The sequence below is a fragment of the Acanthochromis polyacanthus genome, chromosome 13 (assembly GCF_021347895.1).
Source record: "Acanthochromis polyacanthus isolate Apoly-LR-REF ecotype Palm Island chromosome 13, KAUST_Apoly_ChrSc, whole genome shotgun sequence".
Classification (NCBI taxonomy): domain Eukaryota; kingdom Metazoa; phylum Chordata; class Actinopteri; family Pomacentridae; genus Acanthochromis; species Acanthochromis polyacanthus.
In genome coordinates, this window is record NC_067125.1 from 14779143 (window position 1) to 14804126 (window position 24984).

Consider the following 24984-nt stretch of genomic DNA (forward strand, 5'->3'; position numbering starts at 1 on the left):
TAAAGCTCCAGCAAACAAAAGCAGATTATTGCTTTTCTTGTATGAAAACTGGATATTTATCAGCCTGTTAACTTGGGGTTTATTGTATGTAAATAACACTAACAGTCCATTTAAACATTTGCCCAGATATATTGCAAAGACTAGGTCCATATGGAATGTTGAACTCACCAGATCGGCCACTTTACACAAACCATCTGACAGCTGGTCAAAACACTCGACTGTCTCAGCTCCTGGAGGACAAGAACAAGCTTTTTCCACCAGCCGCTGTGTGTTCTTCAGAGCGGTCTTTGCTGCTGCCTGGAAGCCTGCAGGACAGCTGAGCTCTGGGACTCCAAACAAGCCCTGCAGGCACAGGTCAAACACACACAGACTGGGAATGTCATGACAAAACATCACCTCTAACCAATGCAGCACAGTGTTATTACATGGAGGCATTAGTCTAGCAATTTGTTTGTTTGTTTGTTTTTATTAAGATCCCCTATTAGCTTTTGCAAAGCAGCAGCTATTCTTCCTGGGGTCTTCATAATTTCATTTGTGACAACACCAAAAAACAACATGTATATAAATCAAATTACAAAATACATAAACAATACATGCAAAAATACACGTATACAAGACAAATAACATACATATACAAAACTTATACTAACCAAAAAACATACAACACATAATACATTAAAGACAAATACACACCACGTTCTTCTCAAACACATCCAGTCTCCTGTGAGGTTTGGCATTGAAAGCAGCTCCAACAGGCGACCATGTTGTCACATTTCTCCGGACCTGTGCCCAAAGGCTCCTGTGCTTTACCAGGTAAAGCAATCTTTTACACGCAGACATTTTGTATGAAACCTGCGTTAAGTTCAGTCAGTTTTTGTCCACAAAGGCTAACAGAGCTGACAGTAGCTAAACACAGAGGACATGCTAGATTTCAGCTCTGACGTTAGCCCGTTTTCAAAAGCCGGAAATAAAAACAACGTACCTAAATAACGTTTATGTATTTAAAGTTCTCTGTTCGGGAAAACTGAACGCATAAAGTATTTTTTGTCATGTATGAAGCGTAGTTGTAGTAAACATAGCTGCTCACATGTTAGCTCACTCACTGGCTGTCTGTCAAAGTAAATCTACCCAACTGTAGCTGCTGGTACTTTCGCGAAAAAACAAGAACGCATAAAATACAGATTAAAAAATTCTAAATCATAGCAAAAAAGGTAAAAGCATGTAGCTATAGTATTAGGAACAATGAAGCCTTTGAAAATATTACTTCCAATAAAAAATTGACTTTACAATTCTAATCTGTCGAAAGTGCGACTAGAAACCGTAAACTATGGCCGGAAGCGACGCTTTTAAAAAGTAAACAAAACAAAAAAACCTCTTCATAATAAAAACAGCTTGTTTATATGTTGTCTGGGGAAAAAGAGAATAATAAGCCGATGAAAAAAATGCTAAGAAATAACATACAAATTAAGACATCAAAAAGAATAAAGGCAATATGGTTTCTTTATTATTTTATCTGGAAACTGATGGATGCAGGCAAATTATAACGAAAAAAAATAGTTTTGTTCTCTGGAAAGGCTTCAAAATATTTTTCATGGGTATCTGGCCATGGTCCATTTAGAAATGGAGTGGAAAAACGTAATGCAATATGACTGTCTTTATTTTATCATCACTTCTGACTTAAATATATTACAATTAAGATAAAGAAGTGTCATAGGAGACTTGAAAATAGAAATAAATGCATTTAAAATAAATTGCTCACACACATAAAAAAAACCAACAAAAAACATACTAATTGTAACTCTTGGCCCTTTCAGATTCTAGCATCTGAAAACACAGCCAAACTGAGGGAATACACTCTTTTCTTGTCTCCCTATTAAGCCCATCCCATTTAATAGGTATTCAATTTTAAATATTTATTTTTACAGTCTCATCTATACTGCCAGTTTCCGTTTTTTTTCAATTGTTTGTTTTATTCTACATTATCTTTTACATCATTTTTCTTTTAGTATATCAGTTTTAATTACCGTGTAGAATTTGTGTGCACTTTATTCTACTTGTCGTTTTTTTTCTCTTTTTTAGCTTTGCCTATACAGCACTTTTAAATAACTGTGATAAAGTGCTGGACAAATAACCTTGCTTGCTTAGTTGTATTTTCCTGAAAAACAAAAACCTGTGTAAGGTAATGACGATGCTATGGCTGTACAATAGGGATATTTTTTAGGTAACTGTGTTGTCGCAGTAAAAGCATTTGGTTCACATTATATTCAGTTAAATAACACCACACTAATGCTTGCCCAGCAAGAGATAAAGTAGACAGAAAATAATTTGCTATGTTTAATAAATATAAACAGGGGTACTATCCTCATGATGTCAGTGAATATGATTAAATTAAACACAGAATGCACCTTGAAATTATGTCTTTATTAACAGGAAGAACAACTCCTCGCACTCCACGACCACATTGCGTTAATAGTTTTCCTGTGAAATCTGTTTATTAAAGGTGTAGTACGAAAAACATTAAGCAAAATGTCATAAAGCGACTGCATTTAGAAACCTCCCAATAAACAAAATGAAACCATGTGACTGGCAAAACGTCTTTAAGTCAACTCTGAAAAAGAATTTAATACTGAAAGTAGGTAACACAGGACAACAATAAAAGGTCTTCCCAATATGAGAAATGACAGCATTTTGCATTAAGTACTTTTGGTTATTTGTACTCGGCAAAAAGGTACCAATTTGTGACATATGGCAAGACAATGCAGTTACATGTAAAAAACCCCAAAATTAAAAAAAAAAATGAAAACAAAAGCTCAAATTTAAATAAACGCTTTGCTACAAACTGATCGCCAAGCCGTTCAGACAATTTTGTTCTTAATCACATATTTACATCTATTCACTAGAATACAACACAAATCTCATGAAAAAAATGAAATGTATGGGGGAAAAAAATCATTTTCGTTCATTTGGCTCATATAAACTCACAATACAGTCAAGCTTTAAGTGTGTGGATTTACAAAGGAGTGCTGTAGTCAAAAGTCTGAACATGGATTTGTTTTGTCCCAGTGAATGTGCTTGGACATCTGCCGACCTGGAATAGTTTCTTGTCCTTACCTTAGCTCAAAACACAACTGCATGTCTGAGACTACAGTAAACTTAGTTGACCCCTGAGTTTCTAATGCAAAACTAGTGTATGAAATACCTCATTACAGTGTATCTTAGTGCAAGCCAGCAATATGCTTGATTAAACAGAGGTATATTAGATAGCACCCAAGCTGACAAGACTCCCCAGAATGGTTACTCTGCTGGCCAACAAGCACAACAAGCAGTATGGGAGGTGGTGTTTTGCTCTGTATCCTTGTGAAAACCAGCAGTTCAAATGCTTGAATTTGTATTACATCTATAAACATGTTTTTCATAGAAAATATAAATATCCCTGAATGAAACAGATTCACAGCATTTTCTCTCGAGGACTCCAGTGCTACTACCATAACGTGGCCATCAAGTGTCTAAGGTCTCCAGTTAATGTCCGTCTTCCTCCTAAAGCCTGTACTTCCAGCCGCTACGTCCTTCATTCACTGTCTTGATAATTTACCGTCCGCTTCCCCCGGTTCCGGGTGTTCACACGCGTCTTTCGCCGCGGCTGGCCGTACGACTCGTCACTGTCGTCTTCCTCTGAGGCAGCCTGTCGGCGACGCTGCCGTAGCTGGCGGCTGGCGGTCCTTTCACCGATCCCAGACCGTACGTAACTTCTCCTCTTTGGACTGCTGTGGGACCCTGAGCTGGCAAATGAGTTTTCAGAGGCTGAAGACGACTGCTCGCTTTCTGAGTCTGAGCTGTGTTTGCTGCTGCTGTAGCTTTCCTTTCGTTTGTGTTTTGGCTGCCTCGCGGTTTTCTTCCCCCTCCTTGAGCGACCAATATCTTCCTCCTCCTCCTCACTGGAATCAGAGTGGGAAGAAGTCTCCTTCTCGTTGCTGTTACCATCCTCTTGTTTGGATTCCCTTTTGGAGTGCTTCGAGGAGCCTGACCTGCTATTTTTATTGTTCTTGGGCGCTGGCTCTTCCTCGCCGTCTTCAGAATCTGAAGTGTAAATCCGTTTTCTCTTGGAAGACAGCTGATTCTTGGTTTCACTGGGAGAAGTTCTGGTAGACACTCTTGCATTTGACCTGTCTTCCCTCGACTCCACTGCTGTTTTGTTACCATTTCTCTGTCTATCCTGGTTCGCAGAAGCAGAGTCCTCCTCGGAAAGAGAGTTGTCACTGATGTATTTCTTTTTTGGCAGGACTCGGAGGTTCAGCCGCCTGCTCGATGTGTTGTCAGAATTATCCGATTCCTCGTCTGATGAGCCAGTGGAGCGTTTCCTCCTCGACTTCCTCTTGGGTTTGTACTCCTGCTCAGAAGTCTCTGAAGCCGAGGTGTCGCCACGCGGTCGTTTACATTTGCTCTTGTTTCTCGTTGACCTCTTCGTCTTCGTTTCAACCTCATATTCCTCACTGGAGTGATTGCTTTCTACTTCCTGCTCTTCTTTTTTCAGTTTTTTCTTGCGTGGGCTGGATCTCTTTGGAGAATCACTATTTTCATCTGATTCTGCACCATCCAGTTTACTAGCTGAGGCAGACTTTTGTTTGTCTTGGCTTTTTGACGGTAAAACTTTACTTTTTTTCTTGGAGTCCCTGTGGATTACCTCCTCCACATTTCTTCCATTTTGGTGTGGGTGTTTGTGGGAACTGTGGTCTTTGTCCTCGTCATCTGAGCTTTCAGGAGGTTTATGTCTGGTGGTCTGGCGTTCAGTGTCCTCGTCCTCCTCACTTGTAATCCTACTCTTCCTGGCTGGAGCGGCTGCGGCTCTTTTAGAGGATTTCTGAGACTTTGGTGCCTGCACCTCCTCCTCTTCATCCTCAACTTCGCCAGAGCTCTCCTCTGCAGTTTCCTCTTGCTCAGAGTTGCTCTTAGACTTGTGATGTTTCGCACTGTGTCCGTTCACGTGGGACAAAGCATCTGCACAGGAAGAAACGGGGAAAAAAAAAAGCACCTGATTAGAGCAACTTTCAAATCACCACTAGCAAAAAAAGGAAACACGATTGATGAGGACATTTCTCACAGTTTCCCTTTGTCTTGGCAGCTTGTCTTGATGTTCTCTGTTTGATGGACTTTGTGTCTCCATTCTGCTTATTCTGGGAGGAGGATGAAGAATCGCTGTCATTCCCATCCTCCTCATCCTTGGACTCACCACCTGATTCCTTCGTATTCTGAGAGGCTAGAAAATACAGGCAGACCAGAGTAAAAATCTATCCCCTAAGGAGCTGAAAAAAATGAAAACACTCAAAAACGTGTACTTTCTGGTGCTGTACTATTTCTGACTGAAAAGCGTTCGCCTACCCCTCGCTGATGACTCTCCATCTGAATCGGAGCTGCTTTGGATCACTGCAGTGCGTTTGACGGCCCAGGATGTGTGGCGGAGACGGCTGCTGCTCCTCGTTGGCTTCTTGTCCTTCTCCTCCTCATAGTCTTCATCTGACACTTCGAGGAGTTTCATCTTGTTAACAGCTGCCCTTGCCGTCTTTCTCTTGAGTGACCTGCGCCTCGTGACTTCCCCTTCCCTGTCAGAGCCCTGAGACGTGGCTCTGTCAGAGTCTCGGCGGTGACGCCTCTCCCTGCGAGACGACCTGCTGCTGTGGCCGTTCATTTCAGCTCTGCCCTCTGAAAACAAGCCAGCCAGAACAATGATGAAGCACATTTAATGGTGGGTTTTGCGGTTTACTCGATTTGAGGCTGTAGACTAGAGGTGTCAAAAATGCGGCCCGCAGGCCAAAACCGGCTCTCAAAGTGTAAAAGTTACAGAGAAGACATTAACTGCAAAGTTTAAATTTGTAAAACTATAAATTTTAAATAAATTCTGGAAAAGTTGTTTTGATTATAAAGTAAAATAATACATTGCTCATTGTTTTTTTGTCGCTGTGTCTCTTTTTTGTAACATTTTGTCTTGTTTTTTTGTCCGATTTTTGTCGTTTGTCTCATGTTTTTGTCGTTTTGTTTCTTTTTTGTCACACTTGTATTTTTGGCCTTACTTTTCTCATTTTGTATTTCACTTCATTCATCGTTTGTGTATCGTTTTGTGTTTTTGTCTTGCTCGTGTAATTTTGTGTCTCGTTTTTGTCGTTTGTCCATTTTTTTTGGCGCTTTGTAACTTTTTGCCTCTTTTCTGTTTTGTTTTGTCTCTTTTTGTCGTTTTGTTCTCAATGTTGTCATTTCTGCCTCATTTTTGTAATGTTTTGTCTTGTTTTTTGTCTTTTCTTGTTTCGATCATGACTAAATGTTTTGTTCCTTTGTAGACACTCTGATCTGTAAGTTGTCATGTGTAAATGATAAACTGAGGCATAATATTGCTGAAATTGAGTTTATTTTTCTAAAGAAACTTCAGGTTGTTCATAATGTTTTCTTCATTAAACGCTAACGTTTGAAGAATATACTTTTTTGCATGAAAACAAAGGAAAAAATTGGAGTTTTATGGGTTAATATGCTGTAATGTAACTAGTCCGGCCTACTTAAGATCAAATTGGGCTGATTGTGGCCCTTGAACCAAAGTAAGTTTGACACCCCTGCTGTAGACAGTCAGTAGCGCTTACCTGTCCATTTTCTGTCTCCAGCAGCGCTGTTTCTGGTCAGCCGCGTACTCCTGCTGCTCTTATTCCTGCTGGGATAGCGACGATCTGAAGACTGGGAGGACACCTCTCCATCCTCTCCCTCTTCCCCTTCACTGTCAAATTCTTCTTCTTCATCGTCTTCTTCTTCTTCCTCGTCTTCACTGTCGCTTTCAGCAACTAGTAACAATATATTTCCCAAGGAGAATTTACTCAATATACAACTTAAAAGGCACATTTATTTTCTACTGTATCTGTGGAAATACTTCATTCCTGACCTTTTTTCCTTGGCTTGGCACGGTGGCTTCTTGTAACTCTTGCTTTATGTCTGCGTTGATGGTGCCTTGAGGAACCTGGACGTTTCTCCTCCTCCGACACGCTCAGCTCACTCTCAGATTCTGACATAAAAGAGCAGAGAGCAGGGCAGGAAAAAAAACACATTAATGAAAACACATGAGGACCTAAACTGGTTCTTGCAGTGGAATTACAGGTCCTTTTTATCCCAACACAATTAAATGGCATTCAGCAAGTAACAAAAGTTAAACACAGCCCCAAACAAAAGCCCTTCATGTGTCTCTGTGAGCTACAGTATTAAATTTCACAAGCTATTGCATGTCAAGGAACCATTTTCAGAAGCAAAGATTGTTCAAACTGCCTTGAGACAGCTTTGAGTTATCAAACCATTTCAACAGTAGTTCTGATATCTTAACTATGATTGTTCAACTCTGCTGTTAGCAAAGTCATGATAAAGTTACTCAAACAAACCTACTAAAGCATGACAGTTTCTTTCGTACCTGGTGTTGATGAAGCACCTTTGGAGCCGGAGTCGTCGTCTGAGGAGCTGTGACCTGAGCTGCTGCTTCGACTCCTCCCGGCCCTCTCTGGAACAGACACTTTGGCTGAGGTAGATTTGGTCACTGACGTCGACTCCACTTTTTCCTGAGTTTTCAGTGCAGCCCTCTTTTGACTTGAGGAAAGAAAAATCCAACATTTAAGCTGGAAACGGACTAGTGACACGTTAATGGTTCCAAATTAAATGTAATTACTGGAACACTTGAATTGTGTTAGCGAGCTGTCAATGAAGAAAGAAACAAGCAGCAACAAGAAAGCATTTAGGTAAGGTTCTAATGTGTCGCCTTCAGAGTACAAAACATTTTCAAATGATGACTTTTGATAAGCAGAACTCACACAGACCTTGTTGTGGCAGAGGGCTGATCCTGCTGCTGCATCTTCTTACGAAACCTCTGACTGCGGCGGAGCCTGTCATTGCTTTTAACAGCAGTTTTGTACTCAGATATGATTGTTCTGATTCGCTCCTCAAAGAAGGCAGAGAGCCGCAAGGTCATACTGTAAATCTAAAAGCAAAAAAAAAGAGAAAGTTCAGCAGACGAGCTAAAATATGGAGAATAAAGGCAAACCTAAGTGGTTTCAATACATGAACATTCCTCCACACAGCTAATTACATTATACCTTGGAGCGTTTGTTGGGTGTGTAGGCTTTAGCATTGGCAAATATCAGCCGGGTGTCTTTGCACAGCTCAACAGGGTTTTCATAGTGGTCTTCCTCCAGCGTCCTTTTCACTGTGCCGAAGTCCATTGGTGTATCAATGATGTCGTGGTAGTCCTGGACACAAACCAAACAGCATTTCGATTTCCAAAGCACTGGACACAGAACTAAAAACATAATCTGCTGCTGTTTCTTCAGTTATACTTTAGTCTCAAGTGTACGGTGTTTACTTACTGGATAGTTCTGAGGATTCACAGGCTGCCTGAACGGTTCTGAGTCCTCACAGGTAAATATGTAGTTGAGCAGACTCTTGCATTGTTCCTTCCAGGCATCTCTGTCTGGTAGCACCTCTACAGAGCGCTGCACATGTCAAGGAGAAGGAGCGGAAATCATTAACAAGAAACATTTGCAACCAAAATCTAATGTAAAACAATCATATGTTTGACAGTGACAGTACTGATGGCCTGTAGTACAGCTTTGAGCTCCATAAATAGATCCTTGGATGTATCAGTTCTATAAATGCATTTACCTGACGCAGTCTGTGTCCAGATGATGTTCCTGGTGCTTCTGTATCTTCTTCCTGTAGGCACCAAACAAATTTGGATTATTAATTTGTGATAATTGCATTTTCAAATGATACGATCACAGATTAGGACCTTAAACTGGAAAACCGCCTTCTTTATAATCAGCCACAACTGCTTACATGCACTTCAAGTTTACCTAGTCTCTTCTCTCAATGATCCACTTGGTATTTGCTCATACAGAACTGTGCAAAGCTAACTTTAGAAGTTTAGAGTCTAACTCATAGTGCAGTATCATCAGGGAGACAGCCGATTAGTCCTAAATTTATTCTGACAACAGCCGTAAATATCCAGCCAGAACCATCTGCAACAGATGGTATGACCCCCACAGAGCACTGAACGAAACATCATCGAGTGAGGCTGGAAATATATGAAGAGCCATGAGGAGCCAAATCAACTGCAAAATGCTCTAAGAATGAGCACCAACATCCTGAAGAGGATCGGTGCCGGAAAACAATCTCACACCAAATACTGATATTTATTGATTTTTAAAAATCTTTTCTTTACATTTACCGTCAACAACTTATGTATGGTACTGGATTTTTGAATCAAACTCATATTTTGACAGCAGCACATGGAAAAAAAAAAATCTACAAACACATTAATAACATAAAGTTTGTTAATTTATCTAGACTTACCTCATCATCTTCATCCATATCTTCCACAGCACTGTAGATCTCCATGATATCGGTGCAGCTTGGATTACTGAGGAAGTAAGAAAAGGTGACAAATTATTAGCATACAACACTATATATTTGAATGATAATGTGCTTAGAGTATCATCACATGATCTACAGCAGATTATTTTTTAGAAAAACATTCAGTAACACGTACTTGACAAATTTCTGCAGGACATTTGTGATGATTTTTGCAGAGTGGGCTATCTTGCTCCTTGGCTCATTGAAAGTGCGGGCGTTGTGTGCAATATACCTGGCATCCCAAATTAATGCTGAGAGGCGCCTGCAGACCACCAGAGGTGAGTAAATATACAGTGCCTTCAAAAACTGTACAAAACATTAGTGTTTTGGAAAGCACAGAGTTCCATCAGCGGTAAACCTGTTTGGATTATCAGCAAGGCAGAAGGAGGAACTGACCTGTAGAATCTGTTAATGAGTCGAAGTCTGATGGTGCCCAGATCTGTGGGATAGGCGATCACGGTGCAGTAGGTGGGATACTGGATCAAGTCCACAGGACCAGAGAACGGAGCTGCAATCTCTGTAGCAAAAACGTACAAGACGCTGGGTCAGAATAACTGGCGAGAATCTGTTCTACAATTAAAGAAACCCTGATGTGTGAAAAAAAGACTGACCAGAAACGTGAAAGTGAACCAAAGGTAGTTAAAGGATGTCTACTCATGTGTACGCACCGACAGTGATGAGATGATCGATGCCAGCGATGATGCGCTCACACTCCTCATCCCTGCTCCTCTCACCCCACTCCCCTGGCAGAGGCTTGTACATCAGCTCCTTCATCTCATCTGCTGTCACAGGGATACCCCCTCCTTCTGTCTCTGGCTGCGGGTCTGCACAGCGGAGACAGACTTTTTCAATATGACATCAATCCCATTACGACCCAGACTTTGTAAACAGACTCCAGTATGATGTGTTTGTGACAGCAGTAAGCTGGGGAGACAACTTTATTACCGTCATCTTGAATAGGTTCCACATCCCAAGGACTCAGTTTCTCAGTTTCCCCGTTGTCCCATCTGGTAAAAACAAACAAAAAGAAGAGTTTACAGTAACTTTTTCTTCAGTTATCCTATAATTACTAATAGTTAGTGAAATAAAGCTTCTTCCAGTTAAGGCAGCTGGCAAAAATAAAACCTTTTCTCCAGAGACAGCACTTTGAAACAGTGATCCACGCCTTTGTGACCACTCGGCTGGATTACTGTAAAGCACTTTATATGGGGGCTAATGGGTTCTCTATTGTTCATCTCCACTTGGTTCAAAACGCCGCTGCACGTCTGTTAACTGGCACAAGAAAGTTTGAGCACATTTCACCGATTCTAGCTTCACTCCACTGGCTGCCCGTCCACTTTAGAATTCATTTTAAAATTCTTTTATTTGTTTTGAAATCCCTAAATGGTGTTGCCCCACCGTACCTCTGAAAGCTTCTACACCCCTATACACCGAGCCGATCCCTCAGGTCAGCTGCTCCTCAGCGTGCCCAAAACAAAGCTGAAGCTCAGAGGGGACCGAACGTTTTCTGTTGCAGCTCCAAAATTTTGGAATTAACTGCTGATGCACATCAGACAGGCATCCTCACTGTATAATGTCAAAACGTTTCTTATAACCAACCTCTTTTCTTTGGCTTTCGCGTCACGTTAGGCTTGGGCAGTATTACGGTAATACCGTATACTGCCGGTGTTTAAAAATAGCAGCGGTATCAGTTCCAATACCATCATGAAAAAAACGCAATGCTCTTATACAGGAGATAAGTGTTATGAGAGTGTGTGGCTCCGTTATGAGAGAGGGAGAGCGAGCAGCGTGTGTGTGTGTGTGTTTATTTATACCGGTGGGGACTTCAACCTGACTACTGCTATATAGGTGGGGACTCATCTCACAGTGGGGACCTAAAATGAGGTCCCCACGGGTGGCAACAGGGTTTTCTTGGCCATGTTGTTGTTACTAAAAAATGTAAAAGTGCAAAAACTGTATGGTTCAGCCGCTGTTAATTTGCAATAAAGGCTGCAGTATTCTTCAATAAGGCCGGGCTCCTGTGTCTTTGCCTTCTACGACTGCTGAGGAAGTGAAGGGGGTTAACCCTGAAGCAACAACAATAACTTCGACCCTGGAGAACTGTCCTCCCCTAGGCTTCCTGACCACGGTCCGGAGCCGACCAGGAAAGGTTAACATAAGGATTAAATAAAAGTCATTTAATGCCTAAAATTGATTCTCTGTCTAGTAGCACTTATGTGTGGTTGAATTTTCAGTTTTACTTAAAGAGTTATGTTTTAGCCTACTTTTGGAGACTTTCCATAAAGTTTATGGAAAGTCTCCAAGGGGGGGGGATGGCAGATCCCGCACGGTGTGAATTGGTGTCAAAAAAGAACAACTTCTGCAGTTTGGGAGTATTTCGGGTTCCAGGCAAACGAGAGAGAAGAGCCGGTAAACATTGATGAAGCAATTTGTAAATTCTGCAATCAAAAGGTGATTGCGAGAGATGGAAACACCTCTAACCTGAGGACGCATCTCCGAATCAACCACCCACTCACTGCTGCGAGTATTCAATTTCCGAACGTGAAGGCACAAGCCAGTAACAGTAATAGTCACGGTAATACTGTATACCGGTAAAATGTGAAGGAAGTTTGACGGTATCAAAATTTGGATACCGCCCAAGTCGGTTTGTTGTTTTCATGTGCATGTATATTGTATCTGGAATGGCAGCCCAGTCTGTTTAGTCTATTTATTGTTTATGTTTTATTATGTATTTTGTCTTCAGTTCTATTATTTTTATCTTCTGATCATGTTTTTATCCTTCTGTACAGCAACATGGTCAACTCTGGTTGTTTTAAAGTGTTTTATAAACTAATATGACTTGACAATTATCATACAAACTAATAGGACACTGCCATTTCTTATTTGGTCTCATTTAAAAAGCTGATAATAGAAATATTACTGCCATTGCAAGGACAGACATGACGCTGTTATGCTTCTTAACAACCACTAGAGGACAGAGACAAAGCCCAGCTGGTCTCTAAATATAAAAAAAAAAAACACAGATTGTCTATCATTTAGAAATTTGTATTCCTATGTACGCTATGATGCCACTACTGCAGTCTCAGTGAACCTAAAGAATTTCAGCCAATCAGCCTGCTGTCTGGCTAAAGCTTTGATTTATACAGTAAAGACATCAAAAGCACAAAAGCAGTAAGTGTTGGAAACCTGAATAGACCGGTATTAGTGCTGGTGTCATCATCACAGTGTTTCCACAGTGACTCTGTTCCAACAGTTCGGGTGTTTTCCCACCTGACTTTGAAGCACTGGAAGAGACTGTCGGGATACTCCGGCTGGTAGGGCTCCTGACAAACGATGGTCCCAAACCACCAGGCATCGTCTATCACCGAGCGGAACCGGTCATCTGCAAGAAAGAAAATAACGCCAAATCCAGGTGATGGAGAATAAACGCCTGGTTCTGTTTATGCAGGCGACTGCACTGATTCATCACTAGAAGCAGAATCTATGCGAACAACAACAAAACTTTATTTATCCTTGACTGAGAAATCACAAAGTGGAAATAATAAAGAACTCTCAATGTGAAATAAATAATCCTTTCTAACAGAGTAGCTTTTAGACTAAGATGTTTACAAAGTTGTAAAATAAGTCTGGTTTATCCAAACAGGAGCTGAATATAGAAATGCAGAGATGCTACTTGGCAGTGAAAGAAGGAGAACGCATTTCTAACAGGGAGAATCAGGCTCACTTACTCGGCTGCCAGTTTCTTCGAAGCGCCTCATCATAACTTTGCCTCAACACCAGGAAGTCTATCACATCTGGCATGTCATGATACCTGTAGAAAAAAATATGAGTTAATTTGATGGCAAAATACAAAAAAAAAAAAAAAAAAAAAGACTTTGTGTCTATAAAACTGATTCTTACCAATACACAGTAACAGTAGGTGAAATCTAGCCGGCAAAAACAGCATAATCAAAATAAAATAAACACAGCTTATGATCAAAATACTGTAGGCATTATCATTTCTATGCTATAATGACCTAATTTTCTTAATTATATACTTAATATACATGCACTAAATTTAGACATGACCTCGGGAAAAGCCGGCTGCTTATGACATGAAGAAAAGCAACATTTTTTATGTGTTTTTCAGTAAAGAGATGTTTAATGAAGCTGAGCTGCTTACTTGACAGAAAACGACTTGTCTGTGATTTTGCCGGTGCCGTGGTCAATAAGAGTCAGCTTCAGACAGCAAAGTGTCGGAGGGCAGACTTCATATTTGATTCCAGTGATTTTCACAAACTCTTGGTCCTAGGAAACAAACAAGGTTTTTCATTTAGTCTGTAACCCCAATATTTTGAGTCAAACTGAAAATCTACATTACCGTTAGCGTTTGTGTTCTCGGTGAAGACTCAAGCAGCTTTTAAAACTTGATATCTTTTGCTTTAAATTTATCTACTGGACACATTTTATTATCTTCTTTTTTGTTGCCTTAGTCTTACCCGCAGCTCCATTTTCCTCCAGGGCTGTTTTTCTAAGTTGATGGGGTAGAGCTCACTCCGGCTCACGGCCTCCACATAGGCCTCGTGTCCCTGCCGAAAGTAGATCACCTGACAGACACAAGATTTAAAGCTTAGAAAGGAACTTTTGTAGAAGACCTGGTGATTCTAGAGTCCTGCTGAGCCAATAAAACATTTGCCAAAAGTAATAAACTACATCCATATCTGTGTAAGCAAATTCCAAATTTTCCATTTTCTTAATTTAGTTTCTTTAAACACTTTATCTTCATTTGTCATGGCAAATTCATCCACATTTGCTTCTCTGCTATGTGATTGCAGTTCTCTAACTTGGCATAAAGAGCACCATTTCTTGCTGTCCCAGTGAAAGTGTGACGTTGACCATGAGCACTTTGCTCCCAAATCAAACCAGGCAAAGTAAATATACTTCACCTTTTGGCAAAAAACTGAGCAATTAGGTCACATTTGCAAAACCAAAAGATGATCCACTACTTTTTAACTGGCTTACTGAGTATCTGAAGATAAAAAACTACATTATTCAGCTTTTTAATAATGTATTTGCTGTGTAGGTCTTTTTTTTAATCTTGTTCAGCCAAGACTCAAAAGACTACCTTCAACTACCCATGCTGTCCCAGTATTGTTGCTCATAAAGGTGGTTCCACTACTGTTTTTGGTTTATCTTTTTGGGATTCAAATTTGTGAATGCCAATCAGCAATAAAGCAATAAAACGCAGAAGATTCAAATACTCATTTAGTGATGAAAAAAGGCCAACTGAAAAACTGGCTGCTGGGTCAAATGTATTTAATCCCAGAAAGCTTTGCAATGCCATACTTCTGCCAAACCTGATTTCTACTTTAAAAATGTTTCATTAAAAAAACAAAAAACAAAAACAAAACACACATACACTGCAATTTCCCATGTACTCCCGTGAACTGTTTGGAAGGCAGTAAGAAATAAAACAGACCTAAGCCGATCTCACAGGCCCGTAAAAGCCTCAACCAACGCTGCATACCTCATCGCCCATCTGGGGAACAAAAGGAGACTTTCTGGGAATGACATCGGTGATCCAGGGCGACGGTCTGAACTCATTGGACACTTCCCTGTTAATGGATGGTCTGGCCTTTGGACGCTGTTTGGAAAACCATGATGTAAAATGTTTAATACTGAAATATTTGTCACAATATTTCCTGTTATACTTTGTCAGTGACAGAGCGTAAAGCTGTATCTTGGCAATAACTAAGCAGTAGGATCGGTCAACTCACCCTGGGTGACTTATTCTTTGCTTTCTTGGTCTTCTCTTTGCTTTTCTTCCCAGGTTTTTCCTCCTCGTCACTTTGCTGCTTTTCCTCCTCCTCTTCATTCTCCTCCTCTTCCTCTTCAGAGCTGCTCAGTCTGCGCCTCACTCGTTTCCGTGACGACAGCGGGGTGGAGGGCTGCAGGTTTATGCCGGCGTCTGCAGTCCAGTCGGAGTACTCGCTGGAAGTATGGCTGTCCAATCAAAAGCAGTTAGGATTATACTTTAAGCGACATGCAGCAGATGACAACAGAAAACACAACAGACTATCTTGTTGAATTGACGCCTAAGATAACACAAAGTCTTAACATTTAAGTGACTACTTTTTTGGTCTATGCAAACCATGTTTGATTCAGGAAAACGTTTTTTTCAGGTACTTTGGACGAGTTCAAAAAAAATCAAAGAACAATTTGCGGTGACTCATCTAGAGAGCTTCATACCTTGAGCTGTCACTGTTCCACTCATCTTCATCATTGGAGGAATCCAGATCAGTGCCGTCCAGTTCATTGTCCTGAAGAGAAATAAAAAATACTTTAAATACTTTAAATTACTTTTAAATAAACTTTTTTTTTTTTTTTTACAGAAAACTACATGAAAAAATGCCACAGATGCTTGATTACCATGCCATGGGAGAGTAGAAAATATGATACCTCGCTGTGTACTTCTGAACTTGCCGTCTCTTCTCCCTCTTCGCACGACAAATCGATGAATTCCAGCGTATCGCTGCGGCCATGTGTTCGCTTTGCAGAGGATGGCTCATCGTCTGAATCGTCCTGGAGGGACAAATGGGACTGACTCAGCATCAGTGGGGAACATGTATTGAAATAGTTGTGAAGAACAAAGAAAGCAACCTGAAAACACCTGTTTTGATTTCTGAAAATGAACAATGATTCATTTCAGAGGAGACTGTGAATATAGAGTGCATTTTGTCCTTTGAGCCTGCATGTTATCAAATCCATCATTTACTTGTTACGATGATGCTGTAGCGTTCACTTTGCAGACTGCTTCAAGTTTCACACATAAGTCAAAAAACTGTTCACAGCTTTAAACGGAAACATTTTTCAAACTTCTAATTATGAAAAGAGAAACCTACTCGACAGCTGCTGGAGATAATGCGTCTCTTCTTTGCATTGTACTGCAACACCTCCTCGTCTCCTTTGGCTATTCGAGTGTCCTCTTGGTCCCTGGAAAATTATTTCCACATCGTTTAAAATTTATGAGGAACAGTAACAAAACAAAGAAAGAACATAAAATCTCCAAAAGTATGAAAGTCACCACTTCTTAATGGGCTTAGTCATAAATAACTTTTTTAAATAACATTTTTTTGTTAATGTCAACCAGGCTGCATTCACAACACATCTTTAATCTTTCTTAAAGGATTGCGAAAAGACTTTTTGTCTGACTTTCTTAAGACCAACTCTCACAAATTAATAAAAGTATTTCTTGAAAATGGTGAACTCTGTTGGATATTTACAGATTTAAAAGTCAAACATTATTACTACTCCTGAATAGTATCCCGCCAAAACAGCCATGACCCTCCAAGGCATGGGCTGTGCAAGACCTCTGAAGATACCCCGTGGTGTCTGGCAACAGGACCTTAGCGCCAAGTTGCGCTGCCTCATGCCAGATTTGCTCCAACACATCCACCTACAGTCTGTCGCTGGTTTGTTCCTCCTCCGACCACTGTTGGTTGGTACTCATCCCTGCTGATGGTGAGCATCCCGCCATTTCACAGATTCTCTGACCCAAAACAATTTGGCTCTTGTCTAAGTATTCATGTCTTTACACCTGCCTACTTCTCTCACATCACTACAAGGACTGACTGTTCACTTACCATCTATTATATCCCAAACCTGGACGTGTGCAATAGTTCCAAGATAATCAACAGTACTCATGTCTTCTGTGAGTGGTTACAATAGATACTGATCAGATCAAAAATGTAAGTAGGATCCATTTCCATGCAGGTCTTATTAAAATGTGACACTATAAAACAGTTGTATAACACGCTGTGCTTTGGGTAAATAATGTGTCGAGAAAAAAAAAAATCTCACACATCTCATATTTTTGGCTGATTAAGGTAAGACTCTACCTATAGCTGCTGGGTGGCAGTTCAGGTACCACCACCCTCCTCCTCCAGGCCTGCAGGTCTCTCTCGGTGGCCATCTGGCTGCGAGGAGCATTCTGGTGCATCTGCCGAACGCCCTCCACCTGTCCACTGCGACGCAGACCCACGTTAGGGGGCGACTGCACATCTGCTCGGTCGTTCACGGACACTGCAGTCACAGAAAAATGAAACATAAATCACTCTTTGTACATACATAAAATCCACACAGTTTACGTCCAACAGCTCATTCCATCAACATTGAACCTTTATTTAAATTCAGAGGATACTGAGGCGTCGAGGCCTCATTTATAATGTAGCTGAGAAAAGATGTAGGCACAGGAGGCACAAAGTCAACAAAAACGACAAAAAATATTAAAAACGAAGTTAGTTAAGTACCGTATTTTCACGACTATAAGGCGCACATAGAAGTCTTAGATTTTCTTCAAATTGTGCGGCGCGCCCTATGGTGCAGGGCGTCCTGTGTGTGTTGTTGTAAGGCGGACGTAGACCAGGTGGTTTTTTCCACGCATCACCATCGCTGTTGATCTGTGACTCTATGCGTGCCCATCTCACAGCCGATGTGAAAAAACAAGTGAAGCAAATGAACTCTGAGCTTGCTGTCATTCCGGGAGGCCTGACAAAGGAACTCCAACCGCTGGACATCGGTGTGAACCGGCCGTTCAAAGTAAGGCTGCGAGCGGCGTGGGAGCGATGGATGACCGATGGAGACCACAGTTTCACTAAGAGTGGAAGGCAGCGCCGGGCGAGTTACGCCACAATTTGCCAATGGATTGTAGATGCTTGGGCTAACGTGTCTGCTGGCACTGTTGTTCGAGCTTTCGCAAAAGCCGGCATCATTTCCGAGGCGCCACACGGCACGGAAAGTGACTCTGACAGTGAAGAAAGTGAACCTGGCATGTTTGATGGAGATTTAGCGCAGCTGTTCAATTCAGAAACAGAGGATGAGGACTTCCATGGGTTTGATTGATGACGATTACCGGTAAATAAAATGTGAATACCAAACTCAGTTTTGCTCCCGCTCTATTTTTAAATACGCACACTTGTGTGCTTGTTTTATCCGTGTGTTTTACCATGCCCGCGCCTATTGATGATTAAAAAAATGTTAGTACTTTGTAATCAATACTTAAATAAAGCACAACCAAACTCAGTTTTGCTCCCGCTCTATTTTTAAATACGCACACTTGTATGCTTGTGTGTGTGTTGTTGTTGTAAGGCCGACGTAGTAGAGGACACCATGAGAACGTTAAAGGGGGAAGTGTGGGCGTGGATTGTATATAAAACCCTCGCTATATAATCAGGTGCGCCTTGTGTGTGTTAAATACAGTAATGGCACACATAACTGAGACTGCGCCTTTTGGTACAGTGCGCCTTTTGGTCGTGAAAATACGGTATTAAAAAAAATGTAATTAGAGCATTTAAGATTTAAAACCAAATGAATTAATTAAACTAGAGCAGCAAGAAGAAGTAAAATAAGACAAAATCAAAAGCCTGAGCTGCCCTAAGGTTAGAATGTGTCAAGCTTTAAATTATTCTGCAGGTTATTCCAGGTCATAAGCACACAGTGAGTAAAACTGGATTTTCCAATCTCAGTGAAAAACAGCCGGCACCTGCAGTGTAACCCAATTATTTGAGCATGTATGACCTGCGTTAATGCAAAGTACTGAAGTAATGCAAGTGTGCTAAAAATAAACAACAAGGGCCTTATAAATAGGCGATATGTCGACTAAAACAATACCTCTGCGTGGTGTGCTTGGTGCTGGTGGCAGCACTGGACCGTGTGGCTCGGCCTGCCCATCTGCTCCAGAACCCGGCGCTTCCTCTGTCTCGGGCTGGTTGTGTCGGTCCTGTTGCTCCTGAAGCTGTCGGATGGCCTCATCCAGAAGGCTGCTGCGTCTTATCGTAACCTCCTCGTGTTCTGCAGTCTGCTGGCTGATCACCTGCTCCACCACCTCACCATCACCTGAAGATGCAAGACAGAGGGATCACGAGAGGAGTCGGGCTGTCAGAGAGGTTTTATCACATCACCGCAAGCAGCTTTAAGAGGGAAATGTAGAGTTCAACTGTTCCTACATTTAGCAAGCTGATAAAGCAGTGAAAGTGGATTTGTAATTTATATAGTACAAAATACATGTGTCCTCCATTAACTTTACTAGGGCTAGTGATGGTGAAAACATGGCCTTACTGGTGGCTACGTATCCCAGCTGAGGAACCAGGTGCTCAGAAGCAATGTTTTCCCGCCCCGGGACAAGACGCTGGTACCTAAACATCAAATGAAAATTTTAACTCAAAAGCATTGGAGAATGAATCAAGATTTAAAGAAACCAAAGCTGAGTAGTTGTTACTAGTAGTAAAATTATGACTGCTGCTGCTGTGAATTACCTACACAAAAATGAGACATTCAAGGACAATACGACAAAATCAAAGAATTTAATTGCATTACTCGGCTCAGTTTAGACATCAAGAACCCCGACTTAACATTCACACAGCTGAACCCACAGTGAACAACTGAAGACTGCACTGCAGCTGTATAAAACAAAGAGATCTCTACCTTGGAGGATGAGGGTTGCCATCTACATCCACCAAGAACGGTGGGGGCATGAGATGAGGCGCCTGCTGCGTCTGTTCATCAAGCACGAAGCCGTTAGCGTCCCGGATCAGTGGTCTGTAGTCTGTGTGGAAGAACACCTGGTCTGGAAGCTGCGTGGAGGCCAGAAGAAAGAGCAGTTTAGGAAATGACTTCACTTTACAGCTGCTATATTTGTATGTTAGATAAGGAAGTGCTCCTTTTTTTGGATGCCAATGCTGCACATTTATACAATACAGTGAGCATGTAAAGAGCTACAATTCAAGGCATATAACATTTTCTCAATCTGTAAAATATTCCAATTATTCTTGCCTTTTCATAGGGCTTGGAACTACCAAACCCAAAGATGAGCAGATGGCCATGGGAGTCTGTGCAGGCAAAACGTTGGCCATCAGGAGTGAATTTGCAGTCGAAAACAGCTCCGTGACCCTGGCCTTCAATCTGGATGGAAAACACAAAAAACACCCCAGGTAACAAAACTCATTAGCAAGGTGACAAACCCGGCACAAAAGCAGGATTATTAAAAGCAGCACCTGTGTTTTTTTATCTTAGGTTTGTAATATCTGTTCACAATGTGTCTCTGTCTGATTTCTCTCCTTTCAGATTCTGCAGGCCCTCAGAGTAAATGTTCTGTTTCCTTCTCTTATCCACTATCTGCCAAGATTCCAAAAAATAAGAGGAGGTGAAAAGAAAACCGCCTGAAAGGACTGGAGACAATAAAGCAGCAGATTCAGGAGAAACTAGGGGAAAAGTTGCACATTCAAAAACACTTGAGAGCACACTGTGTGACACTGGCGGTAGACCTCTCCTGCCATTCAGACAAATAATACATTAAACTAACTCAGTTTTAAAGCTATGTTTCTGCATATTGTCATATGAGTTAATTCATCATGGCTTGTCTCTAAATGAGTGCTCATCATGCTGCATATTGGTACGTGTACTATTCGGTAAATGTGAGGTTGTGGCGGCGCTGCGTGTCACTGTACCATGTTGAAGTAATGCTGTGTGTTTGTCCCTCGCAGCAGATCCCATATGAACACATTCCCATCATGGCCGGCAGACAGGATGATCCTGGGGTCGAAAGGGTGTGGCTCAAGGACAAACACCTCAGCCTCATGGCCCTGAAAACAACACCCAGATTACTGTCTGGTTTAAAATGAACCAGTTTCAGAGGTAAAACTATTTTTCTTTATTTCTTTTTAAGAGAGACAGAACACTATGCACAATTACTTTAAGGATATGTAGCAGCTGTCCTGTGTAGGAGTTCCACACTTTGAGGAGATGGTTGTTCACAGCCGTGATGACTGTATTGTCATGGCGATCCCACGCTACCATGGTGACTTTGGGTTTGAAGTAGCTCTCCTCTTCACTCATTGGTTCAGCACTGAGAGAAAAAGAAACACCTCATCAGACAATATTCACTACATACATAAATGACAATAAAATATCTGACAGACGCTATTTCTAGAAAGCAGACCCATGTTTTTCACAAGTTATTACAATATGCAGTTTCTCCCCGTTCCCCTTCGACAGGATTATTCTGCGTACTCATGCTTTGTCTTTCACTTTGAAGATTACTACCAAGTTGGTGGTTTCGCTTGTGTGAAAAAACAGTGTCACTCTCACCATTTCATGCCGTAATAATTCATCACATATCTGTAATACGGAACAGACTGGATGCATTACATGTGATGTACCAGTGGCTTCCTCAGCTAAACGAATAACTGAAGCTCTGCGGTCGAGATTATTCTCATATTGTGTCTTTGCCAATTGTGGCTTTCACGCTGCTCCAGAGGATGAAAGTTCATACACAAAACCCTCTTTACGCTGGAAAAATTCCCACCTCACGAGGAATCCATTAATTAGAGTGATTTCCTTTTAACTCAAGCACGGAGATAGCATACTGCTAGGAAAAATGTAAATTATTTTTCATAATAAAAATGACTTCTGAAAGGCAATTTCAACTTTGGTTTACAACCTTTGGCAGATGAGCCAATTTTAGAAACTGACAGTGAGGCTCCTTTTTAGTTCTTCCCAAGACATTAAGTCTGGGTGCACTCCAAAAAAAACATGGAATGAGTTGAAGCTCTGATATACTTTAGCGAATTGCTGCATCAGCACATTCATTTCGTATGTAAAATTCTGTAGAAACTGAACAGTGAAAGAAGGCCATTGTTGTTTGGAAGCACGACTAATTTGAAACTGAACAAACTGTCCAGAAGTATGCTCTGTTGGAAAGCTACAACACAGAGAACACAGAATCTGTCTTATCAGTCAGCTTAGCTAGAGGATTAATACTGAAACATTTGGAAATGTCTGAGCTTTCCCTTTTGTTAGTCTCCAGGAACAAATACTTAGCTTTAGCCTACAGCTAAGTTTTAAGGTTAATGCAGGTACGGATGTGCTGCAAGACTGAATATTAAACCAGGTAACAAATGTGTAAGTGTAAATAACAGAAAAAAGCTGTATTTTAAAAACTGTAGTATATCTGCAAACAAAGGTTTTCAAAAATCTTTTCATATAATTTCATTGCAGTGACAAATTCAGTCAGTCAAGCCTTAGCTGGAAGTGATGCAAAATTTTCACAACCTGTTAGTCACAGTTTTTTAAGCAGATGACAGAGCCAAGACTTATACAATCTGACAACTGAGCAAATAATACATTCGAGCAAATGGATTCCTCAGCTCACATCAGCACCTGGTTTACTTGGACGTGCTCCGGCAGCTCTTTGAGGCAGCTTACACAGCAAATGGTTGCTCTTCATTCAGCAAATCAGATGCATTTTTATTCCAAATGGGATTCTTGCTCTTGCAAATCCGACTGCTTACTCAGTGTACATCCTCGTACCAGTGCACGATTACTGAGGGCGAACTCGAGGCATTCACACCAAGATAAGACGGTTTTCTTTCAAACTGGAATAAAACCACAAAGTGAGTCCTTACCCTGGAAGAGTGGCGGACATGTTGAGCAAGATGCACCTCCACTGCTGCCGCTGATGGAGCTTCCAGATCCGCGCTGTTCCATCTCGACTTCCACTCACAAACCTAAAATGGGACACCGACAAAAACCTTTCACCATCACTTGAAACACTGCTACATTTCATTTAGTTTTACCTCGTGAAATACGTGCATTGTGCAATATTCAATTATATATAAAACGCTTTTATACCTTTCACCTGAGTGGCAAAATTGGATGCTATCAACTTTGTCCTGAAAAAGAGTAGATATACGGAGAATGATAAGTAACAACAGCACACACTTCTCATGTTGAAAAGTAGATTTGCAGCTAACCGTTCATGGCAGTCTACTCTTTACATACAGTGCCCTGTGAAAGTATTCGGCCTCCTTGAACTTTTCAACCTTTCCCCACATTTCAGGCTTCAAACATAAAAGATATAAAATTTTAATTTTTTGTCAAAAATCAACAAGTGGGACACAATCGTGAAGTGGAACGAAATTTATTGGATATTTTAAACTTTTTTAACAAATAAAAACCTGAAAAGTGGGGCGTGCAATATTATTCGGCCCCCTTGCATTAATACTTTGTAGCGCCACCTTTTGCTGCAATTACAGCTGCAAGTCGCTTGGGGTATGTCTATCAGTTTTGCACATCGAGAGACTGAAATTCTTGCCCATTCTTCCTTGCAAAACAGCTCCAGCTCAGTGAGGTTGGATGGAGAGCGTTTGTGAACAGTCTTCAGCTCTGCCCACAGATTCTCCATTGGATTCAGGTCTGGACTTTGACTTGGCCATTCTAACACCTGGATACGTTTATTTGTGAACCATTCCATTGTAGATTTGGCTTTATGTTTTGGATCATTGTCCTGTTGGAAGATAAATCTCCGTCCCAGTCTCAGGTCTTTTGCAGACTCCAACAGGTTTTCTTCCAGAATGCTCCTGTATTTGGCTCCATTCATCTTCCCATCAATTTTAACCATCTTCCCTGTCCCTGCTGAAGAAAAGCAGGCCCAAACCATGAGGCTGCCACCACCATGTTTGACAGTGGGGATGGTGTGTTCAGGGTGATGAGCTGTGTTGCTTTTACACCAAACATATCATTTTGCATTGTGGCCAAAAACTTTGATTTTGGTTTCATCTGACCAGAGCACCTTCTTCCACATGTTTGGTGTGTCTCCCAGGTGGCTTGTGGCAAACTTCAAACAAGACTTTTTATGGATATCTTTGAGAAATGGCTTTCTTCTTGTCACTCTTCCATAAAGGTCAGATTTGTGCAGTGTACGACTGATTGTTGTCCTATGGACAGACTCTCCCACCTCAGCTGTAGATCTCCGCAGTTCATCCAGAGTGATCATGGGCCTCTTGGCTGCATCTCTGATCAGTCTTCTCCTTGTTCGAGGTGAAAGTCTAGAGGGACGGCTGGGTCTTGGTAGATTTGCAGAGGTCTGATACTCCTTCCATTTCAATATGACTGCTTGCACAGTGCTCCTTGAGATGTTTAAAGCTTGGGAAATCTTTTTGTATCCAAATCCGGCTTTAAACTTCTCCACAACAGTATCTCGGACCTGCCTGGTGTGTTCCTTGGTCTTCATGATGCTCTCTGCACTTTAAACAGAACCCTGAGACTATCACAGAGCAGGTGCATTTATAGGGAGACTTGATTACACACAGGTGGATTCTATTTATCATCATCAGTCATTTAGGACAACATTGGATCATTCAGAGATCCTCACTGAACTTCTGGAGTGAGTTTGCTGCACTGAAAGTAAAGGGGCCGAATAATATTGCACGCCCCAATTTTCAGGTTTTTATTTGTTAAAAAAGTTTAAAACATCCAATAAATTTCGTTCCACTTCATGATTGTGTCCCACTTGTTGTTGATTCTTGACAAAAAATTAAAATTTTATATCTTTATGTCTGAAGCCTGAAATGTGGCGAAAGGTTGAAAAGTTCAAGGGGGCCGAATACTTTCACGAGGCACTGTATGTAGCATGCTGTTCTTACGGTGTGCTCATGGAGCTCTGATATCTTTTCTGGACTCCCGCTTCCCACGTAATATATTCTGATGACATCATCAGTACTTCCAGTTGCTAAGAACATACCACCT

General features: G+C 41.2%; 2 protein-coding genes across 2 annotated transcripts in view; both read right to left on the reverse strand.

Moving 5' to 3' along the window:
- Window positions 1-1128, reverse strand: part of LOC110953295 (mitochondrial intermediate peptidase) — a 36591-nt gene extending 35463 nt beyond the window's left edge. Inside the window, exons 1-2 of the mRNA XM_022197230.2 lie at window positions 694-1128; window positions 169-342 (exon numbers count right to left, since the gene is read on the reverse strand). Of these exons, the coding sequence (XP_022052922.1) occupies window positions 169-342; window positions 694-840 (321 nt within the window). The 5' untranslated portion in view covers window positions 841-1128. The remainder of the gene's footprint in view (window positions 1-168; window positions 343-693) is intronic.
- A 1274-nt stretch (window positions 1129-2402) lies between these two features.
- Window positions 2403-24984, reverse strand: part of brwd1 (bromodomain and WD repeat domain containing 1) — a 31623-nt gene continuing 9041 nt past the window's right edge. Inside the window, exons 11-44 of the mRNA XM_051957891.1 lie at window positions 24882-24982; window positions 23089-23129; window positions 22863-22964; window positions 21151-21304; window positions 20907-21041; window positions 20233-20361; window positions 19885-20033; window positions 19519-19595; window positions 19072-19296; window positions 17301-17484; window positions 16305-16395; window positions 15862-15984; window positions 15652-15722; window positions 15180-15405; window positions 14930-15046; window positions 13902-14009; window positions 13586-13710; window positions 13152-13234; window positions 12694-12805; window positions 10369-10430; window positions 10092-10247; window positions 9820-9940; window positions 9560-9685; window positions 9364-9430; window positions 8674-8724; window positions 8379-8504; window positions 8109-8261; window positions 7833-7993; window positions 7433-7605; window positions 6917-7036; window positions 6624-6818; window positions 5377-5697; window positions 5099-5254; window positions 2403-4995 (exon numbers count right to left, since the gene is read on the reverse strand). Coding sequence (XP_051813851.1) covers window positions 3569-4995; window positions 5099-5254; window positions 5377-5697; window positions 6624-6818; window positions 6917-7036; window positions 7433-7605; window positions 7833-7993; window positions 8109-8261; window positions 8379-8504; window positions 8674-8724; window positions 9364-9430; window positions 9560-9685; window positions 9820-9940; window positions 10092-10247; window positions 10369-10430; window positions 12694-12805; window positions 13152-13234; window positions 13586-13710; window positions 13902-14009; window positions 14930-15046; window positions 15180-15405; window positions 15652-15722; window positions 15862-15984; window positions 16305-16395; window positions 17301-17484; window positions 19072-19296; window positions 19519-19595; window positions 19885-20033; window positions 20233-20361; window positions 20907-21041; window positions 21151-21304; window positions 22863-22964; window positions 23089-23129; window positions 24882-24982 — 5768 coding nt within the window. The 3' untranslated portion in view covers window positions 2403-3568. The remainder of the gene's footprint in view (window positions 4996-5098; window positions 5255-5376; window positions 5698-6623; window positions 6819-6916; window positions 7037-7432; window positions 7606-7832; window positions 7994-8108; window positions 8262-8378; window positions 8505-8673; window positions 8725-9363; window positions 9431-9559; window positions 9686-9819; window positions 9941-10091; window positions 10248-10368; window positions 10431-12693; window positions 12806-13151; window positions 13235-13585; window positions 13711-13901; window positions 14010-14929; window positions 15047-15179; window positions 15406-15651; window positions 15723-15861; window positions 15985-16304; window positions 16396-17300; window positions 17485-19071; window positions 19297-19518; window positions 19596-19884; window positions 20034-20232; window positions 20362-20906; window positions 21042-21150; window positions 21305-22862; window positions 22965-23088; window positions 23130-24881; window positions 24983-24984) is intronic.